The 16712-nt window shown below is 43.6% G+C and overlaps 1 protein-coding gene across 1 annotated transcript in view; it reads left to right on the forward strand.

Annotated features, from left to right (window-relative positions):
- Positions 1-16712, forward strand: part of OBSCN (obscurin, cytoskeletal calmodulin and titin-interacting RhoGEF) — a 139994-nt gene that overhangs the window by 67579 nt on the left and 55703 nt on the right. The window contains exons 44-55 of the mRNA XM_088154839.1: positions 1399-1662; positions 4698-4829; positions 6153-6284; positions 6722-6985; positions 8006-8269; positions 9629-9874; positions 10210-10473; positions 11126-11392; positions 12465-12731; positions 13421-13687; positions 14931-15197; positions 16349-16621. Of these exons, the coding sequence (XP_088010965.1) occupies positions 1399-1662; positions 4698-4829; positions 6153-6284; positions 6722-6985; positions 8006-8269; positions 9629-9874; positions 10210-10473; positions 11126-11392; positions 12465-12731; positions 13421-13687; positions 14931-15197; positions 16349-16621 (2907 nt within the window). The remainder of the gene's footprint in view (positions 1-1398; positions 1663-4697; positions 4830-6152; positions 6285-6721; positions 6986-8005; positions 8270-9628; positions 9875-10209; positions 10474-11125; positions 11393-12464; positions 12732-13420; positions 13688-14930; positions 15198-16348; positions 16622-16712) is intronic.

The raw sequence follows: 16712 nt of genomic DNA on the forward strand, positions 1-16712 counted from the left end.
CCTCTGATTTTTGAATAAGGTGCTTTCCAGCTGTCCAAACTCACTCTTTTATGGTGCTCAGAGCTGTTATAAATCAACACTGATTTCCAATTCATTGTGAGATGCTGAATGTGGTGTGTTGCAAAGCACGAATCAAGGATCATGAAATCATCCCTTGCTCTCAGGTTCTGCACATCCTAAAACATTTTAAAATGTTTTCATCCAGTGGGGCAGTCAAGACACGGTACTTGCCCAATTTTAAAGTGCTCTCTTTCACCTGTGACCTTCAGCCCTCCCTCCTCACTTTAAGAAGGAGCTGAAGAACGTGGAAGGCACAGAAGATGGCACGGCCACTTTCTGCTGTGAGCTGAGCAAGGCTGGAGCTGATGTGGCCTGGAGGAAAGGACACAAAACCCTGGGGACAAGTGACAAGTTCACCATGAGGTGCCAGGGCACGGTGGCTGAGCTGGTGATCCATGATTTAGTCCTGGCAGATGCTGGAGATTACACGTGCTCTTGTGGAGAGCAGGAAACCACGGCTGCACTCAAAGTGAATGGTAAAAATAATTTTAAAAAAGGAACTACAAAGTTAAAGAGAGAATTTTCAAACAGTGCTTTTTTTTCCTTTTTTTTTCTTTTTTTTCTTTTTTTTTTTCTTTTTTTTTGTTGTTGTTGTCCATGAGCATAGGAGTGTCAGCTTTAAAAGTGCAGCCCTGTTTCTGATAAGTTTAGCAATATCTGGTTGGCTATAAGAATTTTCATCCATGTCAAGTGCAGATTGGAGGTTCATAGCAAAAATCACAGATATTCAGCCTGGTGCTAACTCATTTTCTTGATCCTTATGTTCAGCAGTAGGTGCTGAGAAATAGAAAACCACATTACTGTGATGTTGATTGTGAAGATGTCACAATCTTAAAGTTGAGAGGATTTGTTGAGGAGATATTTTTTATATTTCAATATAATTTGATGGCCAAGTTCTGCTGGACCACACTGTGAGGTGAAATTATAGAATAGTTTGGGTTGGAAAGGACCTTTTAAAGGTCACTCATGGAAAAGTGAAAGTGATGCCTCAGATACAGGTTCATTTATAAACCTTTTCGGTAATAATTTGCATTTCCATAGAACTTGGATGCTCTGGTGAAGCTTTATTTTCCATTCTAACAGGCAATATCCAAGGTAGGTCTGAGTTGAGACTGATGTTGTTCTTCACTTTTTACCATGGACTTCACCATAAAAAACCCTCTCTGACTTGGGAATTCCAGCTTTCCAAACCAGTCTCATATGGCTCTCAGAGTGGTCACCAATCCTGATGGATTTAATTAGGAAAGCCTTTGCTTATCACTTGTGGTTGCCAGACCACATGAAACGGTTGAGTCTCTGCCATGCTCCCACATTCTGCTCCTTTTGACCCCCCCACAGCCCTGCCTGTGCATTTCCAGAAGGAGATGAGGGATGAAGAAGCCACGGAAGGTTCAACAGCCACTCTGCAGTGTGAGCTGTCCAGGGCTGCCCCCGTGGAGTGGAGAAAGAAGCACAAAGTGCTCAAACCCAGTGAAAAATACACGGTGAGGCAGGAGGGCAGCACAGCCCAGCTGCTGATCCATGCTCTGGAGGTCAGGGATGCTGGGGAGTACACCTGTGTGTGTGGAGAGGAGAAGACAACGGCAGCACTCACAGTGCATGGTAAAGAGCACAATTTTGGGACATTTTTGGGACATTTTTTGGGTGGTGTTTGTGCCTCCTCCTCTGGAAGCCTCAGTACTGACACACAGCGAGTTCTTTCTTTACTCTTGCCATCATTAATTCTGTTCATAACACACTTTCTTCTTTTTATTGTGTTTTTTTTTTGTCTAATTCTAACCACAATTGTAATTCCATTGATTTCACTAACATTTTCCCTATTTATTCTCCTTGCTCTTGTTGGTGCAAGGCTGTATTTCTTTGTACCACACCAAAGGCTGGAGGATGTCAAAGAGATTTGCTTTTTTTATTCTGTTTTACTCACTTTTGATTTGGACCTCGACAGATAGAGCAGCAGGAACATTCATAGCTCTTTAATTGAGCTCAATATTCATTGCTCTTGAAAAGAGCAATTTTATTTCAAGTTGCATCCGGATTTGAGAAGTAATTTTAAATACTAAAAAGAAAACTTGGTTCAGTGTAATTTTCTTTGTAACTCTGACCAAGAATAACGGTGAGTTTTATTCAGGTACTGCAGAATACTCAGCATTACAGTAGGAGAATATTTCAGAGTTCTCAGCCAAATTCATCTGCAAACTTTCCATGCAAGAGAGGGAAACTTTATTTTCACTATTAATGAAGGACAGTCACAAGTAGTTTCAGCCTCTTTCTCACCTAGAAATCTATTAGGTCTGACTTCAGGGAGTGGATTTCTTTGCTTTTCTGCCCATCTTTGTGTATTCCAATAAAAAAAGGATTGCTTCAGTCTTAAACTTCCAATTTAACCATGAAAAACAGAACTGAAATGAGTTTGTACTGGTCAGTCAATCCTTGAGCCCCAAGTCACAGTCATTGCTGCCAGAAAATTGTTCTTTATTTCAACAAAAGTCTTTCTTGAACCATCTGAAGTAATTATTCCTTATTTCAAATTTTATAGAAATGGAGAAATATAAAATTTGAGAGAAGAATGTGACACTCCAAGTTATGCATCTTGATTATAAGGATTTCTTTATTTGCAACACACTTCAATTTTTTTTGACTTGCACTTGCTCCATGGACTCTTGCAACCCCAAATCCCTCACTGCAGTTCTGCTCTTTCTTGTATTTGTTGTTGATTTTTCCTAAATATTCTCCATCTGCCCTTGCTGAATTGAAGTCTATTTTATCACCACTACTTCATGCAAGTCTTCTATATCTTAATCCAGTTTAAAGAAGTTTTTTCACCCTCTCTCCCTTCCCACCTTGAGATCATATTCACAATTAATGGAACTTTGCATTTCATTGTCCAAGTCACTACAGAAAATGCTGAATAATCCTGAACTCAGTAGTGAAAAACTTTTGCTCAATTCATTCTTTCATTGTGATTTAAACCCCAGTCCAACATCCTGTACCTGTGGCTTTCAGATTAGTAATCTGCTGTAATTCCACCTATATCAAAGTTAAAACTTTGCTAAAATAATAATGTAGAACATATAATGTGTCTTTTTGTCAAGGAAGCTTAATCTATACCAAGAAAAAATTACCCTGGTCCACTCCTTCATGAAGAGAAAAGCTCTTGGCAAATCTGAGTTTTTTCAAATAATTAAATTGAGATTGCCATAATTCCTTGGATCTTCTGTCTGCTCTCTCTCTCTCTCTTTTTCTATGACCAGCATTATGAATGGGATTCAGCTTCAAGACTGAGGACTATTCCCAAATTCCCATTTTTGTCAATGGAGATCTATCAAACTCAGACCACAGGAATCAGGGACACCTCCAGCTCATTTTAATTCAGACATTTTCATTTGGAGCTCTATCAGCTCTACTGACTTTACACCTGTGATTTTCCTTTCTTTACTCTCTGGGATTTCAGAATCTCAGTTTACACAGCTAGAACTAAATGTGTGTATTTCAATCTGAGATATATTTTTCACCTCTTAGTTTCTGTATTTTCCATACTTGAGGAACATCAGCCACTCTTTGATTTCTCCAGTGTCACTGTCAGTGTCTGAAATCGGTTGTGCCTGCACCTTAAGAATTCCAGGACAAATTTCATCACACCAAGCTGCTTTGAGAATATACTTATTGAAATATTCTCTAATTTTTTGTTTCTTTTCCAAGCCAGAATTTCTATTACTTCTTTAATTAAAACTAACATTTAATAATAATGAAGAAAAATTAATTAAACACTTCAGCTTTCCCCACGTCCACTCATTATCAACTTCCATTCCTGAAAGAGAGGCAGACCAGCATCTCCCTTGTTGTTTTCCTTCCTTCTAATCAATTTACATTAATGTCTGCACAATTATCCTCCACATCCTTATTCTCAATTCTTTCTTTCTTGCTGGCCAGGGTCAGGAATTGGAGACCATCCTCTCCAGCTCTTTCTTAGCTGTTTTATATCCAAATGTAGTTCCCACTCCATTCCAGAGACTTAGGGGATGTCATCTCATCCTATTGTTTCCCCATCTTGCCACGTTTCCATCCAGTCTTACAGTCTGAATAATTCTGTTTGTGTTTCTAAAAGGGATGAGGTGTCAGGAAGCACCTGAACAGCCTGGGGTGAGGGATTTATGGCAGATTTCTGCAATGGCTACATCATTTTTCTCTTTCCTTTTTATTCCTACCCAAGCACTTTCAGGATCTCTTTCTGATTCTACTCTTCAATCTTATCCTAAATATGGGCTAAGTCTGAATGCATCCTTAAAATGTAAATTAAAAGGGTATAATTTTTTCCTTCAGCTTTTTTTCTGATCATGGTGTAAGCTGTTGTGTTAATTTTCTAGGCTGGGTTATACTGAGAAAGTTGCAGTTTGGACCATACTTAAAGTTTCCCCATTTCTGCTGTTTATTTTCCATAAATCTCTAAACCAATCAGCAAATTTATTTAATATTTGCTGAAAGAAATGACGAGAGCATTTTTGTCTATGATACAAATCAGCCTCTTCCTTCTGTGAGATGATGCTCACTACCAGCCAGGGCTAGATGTTGGTGAACATTGTTTATTTTGGTGGTCAGGAGCTGCTTGTCATGAAAACCTTTGCTGCTCTGTTTCTCAGCCCTTCCTGCTCTGTTCAAAGAAGAATTAAGGGATGAGGAGGCCGAGGAGGGTGAAGCAGTCACTCTGCACTGTGAGCTGACCAAACCTGCCCCAGTGGAGTGGAAAAAGGGACACACAGCCCTCAAACCTAGTGAGAAATACAAAATGAGGCAGAAGGATGTCACTGCAGAGCTGGTGATCCACAGTGTGACCGAGAGTGATGCTGGGGATTACACCTGTGTGTGTGGGGAGCAGCAGTCCACAGCTTCCTTGGCAGTGCATGGTAATGACAGCTCCATCTGGATGCCATCCTTATTGAAATCATGGCTTGAATTGTTTCTATCACCACTGTTACCTGTGCACAGTTCCTCTGAGTGCCATCCTTATTGAAATTATGGCTTGAATTGTTTCTATCACCACTGCTATCTGTGCACAGTTCCTCTGAGTGCCATCCTTTTTGAAATTATTATTTGAATTGTTTCTATCACCGTTGCTATCTGTGCACAGTTCCTCTGAGTCTCACCTTGAGTGGCATAACCACCAGGATGAATTTTGGGATTTAGGGGTAAAACCTTCCCCCAGTTCCATGTACAGAGTGGTTTTAGGACCCAGTCCTTGAAGCAGATGTGAGGTCAAGCCTGAAGACCCCTCCCCACCTTTCCTTCCCCATGCCCTCACCTGCAGGCTGCGTTTGCTCCCTTTAACCCTGTTCCCATTGCATCCCCAGTGCTGCCTGCAGGCATCCAGGAGAGCCTGAGGGACGAGGAGGTGACCGAGGGTCAAGTGGCCACTCTGAGCTGTGAGCTGACCAAAGCTGCCCCCGTGGAGTGGAGGAAGGGCAGCACCTTGCTCAAAGCCAGTGACAAGTACAAAATGAGGCAGGAGGGCATGGTCAGGAAGCTGCTTATCCAGGATGTGGAATTGAAAGATGCTGGAGAGTACACGTGTGTGTGTGGAGAGCAGGAGACAACAGCAGCCTTGATAGTGCATGGTAAAGATAATATATCTGTATTATTGTATGTATTATTTATCTGTATTATATTATATTATCTGCATTATAAACAACTGTATTATTGTGGATTTCTATGCCAGCTCGTTGATACTGGTTTTGTGTTCACCTGTGGCTGAATTGTTTCTTTAAATCTGTAAATCCTCTGTAAGATCTGGCTGTATCCAGGCTACTTTTCTCTTTGTCTTTTGGTTTGTCCAATGTCCCAGAGTTATGAGGAAAACTCTCTGTTTCCACCCTAAAGTGTTCTCTGCTTCTGTACCACCCACCCCTCGTGTCATCCGTGTGCCACATGTCATTTTTAATGTCTTCTGTGCATTTTGTGACCTTCAGCCCTGCCAGCCCTTTTCAAAGAAGACCTGAAGGACCTGCAAGCCATGGAAAGCCAAACAGCCACTCTGAGCTGTGAGCTGAGCAAGGCTGCAGCTGTGGCATGGAAGAAAGGGAACAAAATACTCAAGGCAGGTGAAAAATACATCATGAGGCAGGAGGGTGCCCTGGCAGAGCTGGAAATCCGTGACCTAGAGCTGCAGGATGCAGGAGATTACACCTGTGTGTGTGGGGACCAGCACAGCACAGCCTCTCTGGCAGTGAAGGGTAAATGCAGATGATTGTCCATTTTCTGTCTCTCTGAAATCCCCATGAAGTGTTGACCTGTTGTTTCTTCCTGTCCAGTTCTTGTTCAGGTGTTTGGTTTTTGGTCTGGTGTTGCTGAAAAGGGAGCTGAGGACAGGACTGTCTGTCCTTGCAGACACGCTGCTGTGTTGTAGGTTCAAGGGAATTTCACCCAGGAAATATCAGACCAGCTGAGATGTTCTGTCCTGTGATAAATCCTTTAAATTCTACCTTAAATCTTGCATTTTGGCCTGTCATCTCAGCACTTCCTGTCTTACTGCTGGATTCCATTTTCCAGATCTTCATAGTGATAACCTCAACCTCAAACCCCTGATTTGACCAGGTTTGAACTTCAGCTGAGAATTCACAATGCTGATCTCTTAGTTTACAAACCCTTTCTATTGGCTTTCCATTCCCAGCCCTGCCAGTGCTTTTCAAGGAAGAGCTGAAGGATGAAGAAGCCCAAGAAGGAGCATCAGTCACTCTGAGATGTGAATTAACCAAAGGAGCTCCTGTGCAGTGGAAAATAGGGCCCAAAGTGCTCAAAGCAAGTGACAAATATCAAATGAGACAGTCTGGCACCACTGCAGAGCTGGTCATTCCTGACCTAGAAGTAAAAGATGCTGGAGATTACACCTGTGTGTGTGGTGACCAGAAGACAACAGCAACCTTAACAGTTCATGGTAAAAAGAACTTATTAAAATTCATAAATATCTCTAGAGATAGACATAATTCTGAAATGTAGCTGCTTCTTCCCTGGGTCAGTAGTTTATCTTTGTTTTTATCCTTTCCTCTTCCTTCATTCTATTTATAACTCATTTCTTCCTGACAAAGAGTTGCTCGTGGTGAATTTTTAGGTCATTATTAATCTGTCCTTTTAAAGGAGAACACGTGAAGTTTCCTTCTGTGCAAGTCTCCTCTTCTTGGATATTTGTATTTTCCAGCTCCAGCCCCTTAGGTCACTTCAGTCCACCACAGTTTCTCCAAAACACTCAGCTATGGACTGTCAGGTCCCTCTTCTCCAGGAACTGGAAAAGGAGAAGTGAGGGCTAGGGGAGCAGAAAGAGGAGGGAATTCTCTGGCTGTGTTTCTTTTTTTTTTTTTTTTAAAGGTTCCAGATTCTTTAAAGAAGTCAGACATGCAGAGTGAGAGAAGTGTTATCATTCCAGAGCTTAATTCCTGTAGGTTGTTTAGGTTGTTTTGTCTTTGAGTTATGATTTCCAAAATGAGGAGTAATAAGAATCTAAAATTCTTATTTGATGTAATGGCCCTTCAAACTTCAATTTAAAACTAGCAGTAGTTTTATTTTGAAATCTATCTGCTTTCATGTAGATGGGGCTGCTACAGTTTAATAAAAACAAACCAGAAACTAAAAACAGCAGCCTCCAAAGAATGACATTTGTGTGGGTAAAATAGTTCTGTATCCAGCAGTGTTATTTGTGAGTGCTGTTGATCTGAGGTCTGGGTCTTTGTTTTGCTCTTTCTCTATAAATAACAACAAAAACCCAGAAAACTGATCCCTCAGGGTACTAAAATCACATTATGCATGAAGAAAGACACTTTCAGAGTTTCTGAACTTGGTTATGGCTAAGAATATCTATAATAGGCTGGTAAAAAAGCAAGAGGGGAAATAATCTCAAAGTAGAAATGAGGGGTTTAATTCTGGTTTTCTGCTGTCCCTTTGTCCATGTTGCATCCTCCAGCTCTGCCACCACTGTTTAAGGAAGAGCTGAAGGACAAGGAAGCAGAAGAAGGTGGAGAAGTCTCCCTGCTCTGTGAGCTCTCCAAGGCTGCTCCAGTGGAGTGGTGGAAGGACCAGAGGATCCTCAAACCAAGTGGGAAATACAAAATGAGGCAGGAAGGGCTCAAGGCAGAGCTGGTGATCCATGAAATAGCTGAGGAGGATGCAGGACACTACACCTGTGTGTGTGGAGAGCAGCAGAGCACAGCTGTCCTGACAGTACAGGGTAAAGCCATCCCTGACCTCCTGTTTCCTCACTGGAAACTTCTGTCCCCTGCTCCAAGCTGTTCAATTTTCCACCTCTGTTTGTTCATCCTTATTAACTGAACTTTCATCAAGTTGAAAATGTTCCCTGCCCCTCCTCACCTGCAGGCTGTGGAAATTGGAAAATACCTGTCTGCATTTCTCTTTCCTTAAACACAAGCCTGCTCTCCTTTCTTCTCTCCCTTCTGACCTTCCTTTCCTGCCATGTAACCCCATTGTTCTTTGGTCTTTCCTTTCCTGCATTTATTCTCCAAACCACAAATCTGCTTATTCTTTGCCATTCCTTTCTGGAATTCTCAACACCAACCATTTTAATACAGGGAATGAGGAGTATCCAGAATAAGGCTCTGTTAATTATAATTTCCTCTTCACTAAGTTATGTCCATTTTGGGCTTTGTGCCCATCATCTCTGTTCTGATGCCCAAAGGTAATTTCCATTGGGACACTGATTTTTCTAAGGAAAGAATAAATTCTTTCTGTGACCTCCTTCTCGTCTTCCTTTGTTGGAAGAACAGTTTGCTGGGCAAACAAGTCTGGTGTTTCAGCTTAACACTGCTGGAATGGGAAATGTGCCAAATCAGGGCTAAGCTTGTCTTCTAGCCTGGATATTTTAATTAAGTCTCTAATACTGGACACTAATTTTGAGATCTAAGATCTCTAATCTTGTTAAACAGATGAAATATCCCAGTATCCCACCTAGTTAATAGAGGGACGTGTGAAGGTCACCACATTTATTTCAAGAATGCAAGTGGCAATGGGCAGGAGAATTATGTAAAATGGGCAAAATGTGTTCCCAGGCTGGAATTCAGCAGTGGGAGATTTACTTTGGGGTCAAGAAGGATCTGTGAGTCCCAGATGTTCCTCTTCAAGGATATCTCAAGGAAGAAAGAGTGAGGATGAGTAAGGAGCTGTGTCAACAGTCAGAGCACAGCAGGGCAGCTCTGCGAGTAGGAAAAGAGAGTGCAAAGCCATGAAGTTTGTGGAAAACACCAATACATGTGAATTGAGGAGCTCAGAGCTGGCATTCTGCCTTTTTCTGAGGAGGAAACTGGTAGCAAGCAGGTGTAAATCTGTTGGGGACTTTGCAGTTCTGCTGTAGGAAGCCAGGGCAAATCCAAAAGAATTAGGTTGTCTGTTCCCACTAGGATATTTTCATTTCTCTTTCCTCTCTTCGTGACTGATGCTCACCCATCCTTGACAACTTTCCCCTGTCACAGCCTTCACAACTTTCCCCTGCCACTTCCTCACCCCTCCCTGGAGACACCCTCAGTTTGTAACACATTTTACCTGCATCCTTCAGCTGTGCCTCCGTTTTTCCAAGAAGAAATGACCAGCCAGGAAGGGGTGGAAGGTGGAACAGCCACTTTGCACTGTGAGCTGAGCAAGGCTGCTGCCCGTGTGCAGTGGAAGAAGGGCCAGCACATCCTCACCTCGGGCACCAAGTACAGCATGAGGCAGCAGGGATGTGCTGTGGAGCTGGTGGTCCATGGCTTGGAGCTGAGTGACACTGGGGATTATTCCTGTGTGTGTGGAGACAAGACCAGCACTGCTGCCTTAACAGTCCGTGGTAATGTAATCCTTGGGGTGAACATCCTCCAAACCTGCCCAAATCTCTGTTCCCATCCCTTTCTGTTTGCTTTTGGTTCCTCTCTGTGCTTCCTCCTTTTGTAGAACTGGGAAAAACATTCCCTGTTTGTGTTTGGCCCCCTCAGCTGTGCTAGTTCATCTCATTTTCCTTGCCCTGATCCAGTGGCCAGGGAAGCTGAGGAAGATTTTTCCATTGTGTTCCACTGACCTGGATCAGGGCTTGGTATTGCCCCATGAAACCTCTCCCCCAGGACCTCACCAAGCTGCGTTTTAAGGAAAATTCACCCTCTCTGTGGTCACTCTTTTACTCTTCAGTGCTGCCTCCAGAATTCAAGAGAGAGCTGAAGGACCTGGAAGCTGTGGAAAATGGCACAGCTGCTCTGCAGTGTGAGCTGACAAAACCTGCTGAGGTGGAGTGGAAGAAAGGGCAGGAGGTGCTCAAAGAGAGCAGCAAATATGAAATGAGTCAGGATGGTGCTGTTGCAAAGCTGCTTATCCATGAGCTGGAGGAGGAGGATGCTGGAGTTTACACCTGTGTGTGTGGAGATGAGCAGACAACTGCCACGCTGACAGTCAATGGTAAAAGAATAAAGGGAAGAGGCTGTAATATCTTTTGAAAATAAAAATAACAACTGTGGTTTAGTGGTGCTAAAAGAAAAGACTGTAAATCATCAAGTGTGCAGAATAGCCTGGTCTGTGCAGCTCATGGAGTGGTCAGGCAGAAAATGGGAACTGCCATGCAGAGCTAAGTGCATTTTTTCTGTATTTTGCTGTCAGAATAATCAAAATGTCTCCTGAAAATGGCCTGCCTTAAGAGGGAATCTGAACCTTTAAAATTCCCTGCCTTAAGAGGGAGTATGAACTCTTGCAGGTCTCTGTATTAGGAGGGAATCTGAACTCTGAAAATTCCCTGCTGATCTTCAGAACACTTCTTCAGTGATCAGGGCAGCATGCTGGCTACTTTTACAGTAGGAAAACTATTATTCCATTTTTAGATCATAGATTAGGTTCTATATATCTCATGGCAAATGTAACTTCTTAAAATCCATTTCTTCTTGCTCTGCAGATATTCCTATTACTTCTCTGGGGAAATAGCTTCATAGTTTGAATCTAGTGCACTGAGGTTTAGAGACATCTGGGAAAAATCCTCTCTTTTGGTGCTATTTTCCTTCTACTTCCTTCTTCCCAAGCCCCAGCTGCAGCAGGTCCAAGTCATATTTCTATTTTATAGCCCTACCAGCCCTTTTCAAGCAAGAGCTCCAGGACACCGAGGCAGAAGAAAGCGGCACAGTGACCCTGAGGTGTGAGCTCACCAAACCCAAGGCTCCAGTGGAGTGGAGGAAAGGGGATGTCACTCTCTACCCTGGTGTGAAATACCAGATGAAGCAACAGGGCTGTGCTGCTGAATTGGTCATTTCTGACCTGGAGCTGGACGATTCAGGAATTTACAGCTGTGACTCAGGACACCAGCAGACCAGGGCTGTGCTGGCCGTGCATGGTAGGCAGTGGTGACCCCTTGGCTCAGTAGGAGTGGAGTGCAAGGAGCCTTTCTTGGTGCTCTCTGCAGCCATTGATTGGCTTTGCTGCTGGTCCATGCCAGAATTCCTCATGGGCATGACACACAGCAAGGTGGAAAGGTTCTTCTTGCAGTATCTGAGGTGTGAAAGCAATTAAATCATAGAATCCCAAAATAGTTTGGGTTGGAAAGGACTTTAAAGCTCATCTCATTCCACCCCCTGCCATGGGCAGGGACAGCTTCCACTAGACCAGGTTGTTCACAGCCTCAACCAAGCTGGCCTTGAATGTTGTTATGATGTAGAAATATGCTGAACCCTCCTGCCCTGAGTGCTGGGAGAGTGGCTGGATATGGGAATGGGATAAAGGATGCCTGACAGGGTGTAATGCCTGTCTGGGATGCTAAGAGATGCACCAGTTACCAAGGGATAAGGGATTTCTGTGATATATGAATGTGCTGTGTTGTTACTGGAGGCTTTGAACTTCAGGTTCAAATGCTGACTGCAGACAACTTGAATCCACACCTGTGTTCCTTCACTCCTTGTACCATCCAGAGCAAGGCCTTAACTGAAATCCTGAAATCTGAATTTCCCCTCCCATTTATCACTTGACTGGAATCTCTAACCAAGAGATCAATACTAACCTGATCTTTTATACATTGATAGAAGCCTTATTTGGGGCAGAAATTCTCTTTGTTTAATATTGCAAACTCACAGACCTCTATTAAGGGGCAGGGATCTGTATAAAAGAACTCTCAGTGATCTTTTCCTAAAGGATCCATAGCTGGCATGGAAACTCTTCCATAGGAAAGTCTGGCTCCTTCAGACCTCAAACCAGGCCATTCTGTTGACCACTAAGATCAGATCTTTCCTAATTTTGCCTGTCCTCAGCTCTTGGTTCCCTCAGTGGTTCATGAAAGATTCTGCCAAGACAGACATCCTGCATCCCCAGGATTATGGAATCATTAGAATTAGCCATACCTGAAGGATGATGGTAGGACTGGATTCTTCTTGCACTAAAACACTCTTGAAACGTTTTCCTCTCCAATTTTACAGCACTGCCCATCACGTTTAAGCAACCTTTACAGAATAAGGAATTTGAGGAAGGAAGCACAGCCACGTTCTGCTGTGAGCTGTCGAAACCCAGAGCTGCAGTGGAATGGAGGAAAGGAGGAGTGGGGCTGCAGCCCAGCCAGAAATATGAAATGAGGCAGAGGGGATGCCTGGTAGAGCTCTTGATACACAATCTCAGATTAGAAGACACAGGAGAATACAGCTGTGACACGGGGGATCAGGAAACCAGGGCAGCTCTCAATGTGAAAGGTACGTGGTGTGAGCTGGCTCCTAAAGGAACAGGTTCCTCCAACAGGCAAAAGAACCATTTCAATATGAGTATTTTAGGGCATTATTCTTACTCTCTATGAATGTTTTCCTTTTCATCTGATAGGACTTTTAAAATTTATTTTTAGTAAGAATGGAAGAGGATGATACTTTGTTCTTCCAGTGCTGTGTTTGAGTTTTGGGTTCTAATAGGAAATACTTTCAAGCTTTGTGCCTGAGGAGAAATTAAAGAAAAAGCAATGATTTAATATAACATCTGGACATTTCACATGACATGTTGTCTGAGTATTTAAAAAGAATATTCTCTTTCAAATCCTGTGAGAAGACAGACAACAACATCCCTGACCTCTCAAGGCTGTCCACAGAGTTTTGAAGTTCTTTGCTCTTGGGATCAGTGTTAAATCAACTGAGGGATAAAATCATTCAATGAATTCACCACTGGGAAGGATTTGTGTCAAGGAGCAAAGGAAATGAATGATATAGATGCAGATGGCTTCTTCTGATGCAGCAAGATATCCCAGTTGCAGGAAAATTAGCAAACACGGCTCCTACCTAGGAATATCAGTGAAAAGCAGAGTATCTTGTTCTCCAAGTGTCAGCCTGTGTTAACCAGGACTTGACTCAGGCTTCACTAAATAAGATCCTGTTGATCCTTTTCTCTTCTCTTTTAGCTCTGCCAGTTCTTTTCCAAAAGCAGCTCAAGGACGAGGAGGCAGAGGAAGGAGCCGCGGTGAAATTCCAGTGTGAGCTGACAAAGGATAACGCGGCCGTGGAGTGGAGGAAAGGCACCATGGAGCTCTTCCCGTGTGCCAAATATGAAATTAAATTAAGTGGACGCACAGCAGAGCTCGTGATCCATAATGTAGAGCCAGAGGATGCCTCTGATTACACTTGTGACACGGGAGACCAGCAGAGCACTGCAGTCCTCAGAGTGAATGGTTAGCATTGCACCCACCTGGGATGCAGGAGAAAAGGCACTGGTGGAACTGTGTGAATGATGCTATTTAATCCAAAAAGTTTAAGATAATGAGGAAAAGAGCTGCCCAGTCATAAAGCAGAATACAGAGAAGTGGATCTGGTGGGACAGGGTTCCTGTTTAAGCCTGTAAAGCACAGAGTGCAGTGCACTGACCCCTTCCTCTGATATGATAAAAGCAAGGAATTCTGTGTCGTGGTGATTTTGAAATATTAACAGAACTCTTTTTGGTGTTTTGCAATTTTGCTGGCTCTCTTGAATCAATAGCAAGTCACACAGCACACAAAAAAAGCATTTTGAGGTTGCTATTTTTAATCTCCCTGTGCTGATTCTGAGAATGCTGTGTTTAACTAAACATTAGGAATAATGTCTGAGTGATCACAGAATCATGGTGTGGGTCACTGGTCCAACCTCCCTGCTCAAACAGGGCCATCCAGCACCATCTATGAAATGTTTGTGTATGTCTCAAAGTTTGGTGGAATTTGGGGCTTTGATCTAAACCATAACCTTTCAAACAACATATTTTTCATGACTCTGACTCAAAAAGCAGCCCCAGGGTCAACTATGGGTGAAAGAGCCCAGTGATTGCTTTACCTGTCTCACAATAGTGTTTTTCTGGAACCACAGGCACTGAAATTCCCGTTTTTCCAACTGCTCACACCCCCCCATGGATATCCCCTTCTTGTTTCCACCAGTGACAAGCTGTTGTCTGAGCTGTTCCATGCTCTACTTGAATAAATGTCCATTTGTGCATCACCTGGAAGGACTCACTGAGGATGATCCGGGTCTTGAAAGAACAGCTGAGAAATCAGAAATTAATTTAAAGCTTTACATTATTTAGCTTTTGAAAATCAGGAGTATTTCTGTAAAAGTGAGCAGATTTACACCGGTTTAAACAGAAAGTGTGAGGTTTTGCTTAGTCAGAACCTTTATGTGTTGGAATTTTGCATATGCACAGCAGTGGCATAAAAGGTGTGATGTGGATGCCTGGACTTTATGGGATATAAAGATATTTTGGGAACTTTCTGATCCTCTGGATATACACAATATAGGTCTGTTTATAGGGGGGAAAAATGGTTTTATTATCATATCACCACTTAATGCAAAATTGTACAGCAGCACCAGAGCCCAGGTGCCTTGTGCTGAGCTGTGCAGACCTGGCATTCAAGCAAACAGCTCATGTATTATTTATTTCTCATTTTACAGCCATCAAACCCCAGCTGAAGCAGCAGCTGAGGAACGAGGAGGTGGAAGTGGGAGGAACAGCCAGGCTGCGCTGTGAGATTTCCATCAGCAAAGCAGAGGTGGAGTGGAGGAAGGATGGAGCCCTCCTGCACTCCAGCTCCAAGTATGAAATGTGGCAGGATGGGACCCTCAGGGAGCTCCGTGTTCACCACCTGGAGCCTGGGGATGCTGGAGAATATTCCTGCAAGGCTGGAGACCAGACCAGCTCAGCCAAACTCACTGTGAAAGGCAAGACCTGTTTATTGGAACAAGGAGATTTTCCCTTTAGGGAACTAAGATATTGCAACATGATTGGGTTATATGGACATACATCCCATAAAATGAGTTATTGTGATCAACATAGGATGGGTATCATAAAAATAACTCGTGGTCAGTGGATGCACCAAAGGCAAAGATTGACTTGGTGGACAGGAGAGGATAAGGCAGATGTAATCTGTGACTCATGGCTTGGAATATTTGCTTGACATCATGTGCATGGGACTGAACAGATGGCCCAGCCCCAGCTTCCAGTCACATGGCAGCTGCATCTGGCCTAAATGTCATTGCAGAGCTTAGGTTGGACCACTGGTGTGGAACAAACACCCCCAGCATCTCCACGGGCTGCTCCACGTTGTAGATCCCCTGCACATCACACCCAGCTGCAGCATTTTTTGTGCAGATGGTGACCTCAGTTGTGGGAATATCCACTGTGCTTGCTCAGAGGGAGACTGGGTTGTTTTTTGAATGGTTTGAGTCAATGATTTTAGAGGTCTTTTCCAGCCTTAGTGATTTTATGTTTCCTTTGGTATTCCCCAGTGGGTTTGGGGTATTTATTAGTGTCCCCCCACTGAGGGTTGTCTGTATGATCCCTGCACGGGTGCCCAGCTGTCCTAGAGGCAGGACTCAGGCAAACTGCAGTGCAGAACCCCTGTGCTCACATTAACCCAGTGAGTCCTGCTGGGAGGACAAAGCAGGGCCAGGGCTTCAGCCAGTTTGGAGCATCAGCATGGAGTAAATGCAGATCTGTTCACAAAAATACAATAGAGAGCATCAGGCTTTAATGTTATGCTGTGACAATGTCTAAGTGTAAATGGAACAAATTTCAAAATCCTGATTTTGGCATGCAGCATTCAAGCCTTTATCACCCTATCAAGCATTAAAAACACAAATCAATATGCAGTGTGTCTCTTAGCAAGGACAAATGGTAAAGCCACTATCCAAAATTCATTTTTCCTGTTACCAAGTACACTGAAGGCAGAGTTTGAAGGACAAGGTGCTGAGCAGCTTTGGAGCAGGTGACTTCCACAAGTCCACTGCAGGCTCTATTACTCATGGTTCCATGGTCTGATCCACATTTTCCCTTTCATTTCCCCTCATTTCCCATTTCTGCCTCCTTGCAGAGCCTGACGTGACCATCGTGAGTGGCCTCAAGGACAGGGTGGTGTCCGAAGGGGACGATGTCACCTTTCAGTGCCAGGTTTCCCACGAGAACGCCAGGGACGTGGAGTGGAAGCTGCAGGACGTGGCTCTGCAGAACAACGAAATGAACGAGATCTCGGTGGAGAAGGGCAAGATCCACACCCTGACCCTGAGGAAGGTGACCGAGCAGGACATTGGCACTGTCACTTTCCGGGTGGGATCCCACACGTCGACAGCAGAGCTCAGGGTGAAAGGTGAGGGCTCCCTGTGGTGGGGAACAGGATCACTGGGAACAGGGGGTGCTCTGCTAATGCTGGCAGCAAGTTCAATGCCATAATTCACCTC

The sequence above is a fragment of the Sturnus vulgaris genome, chromosome 1 (assembly GCF_052056855.1).
Source record: "Sturnus vulgaris isolate bStuVul1 chromosome 1, bStuVul1.hap1, whole genome shotgun sequence".
Taxonomy (NCBI): domain Eukaryota; kingdom Metazoa; phylum Chordata; class Aves; order Passeriformes; family Sturnidae; genus Sturnus; species Sturnus vulgaris.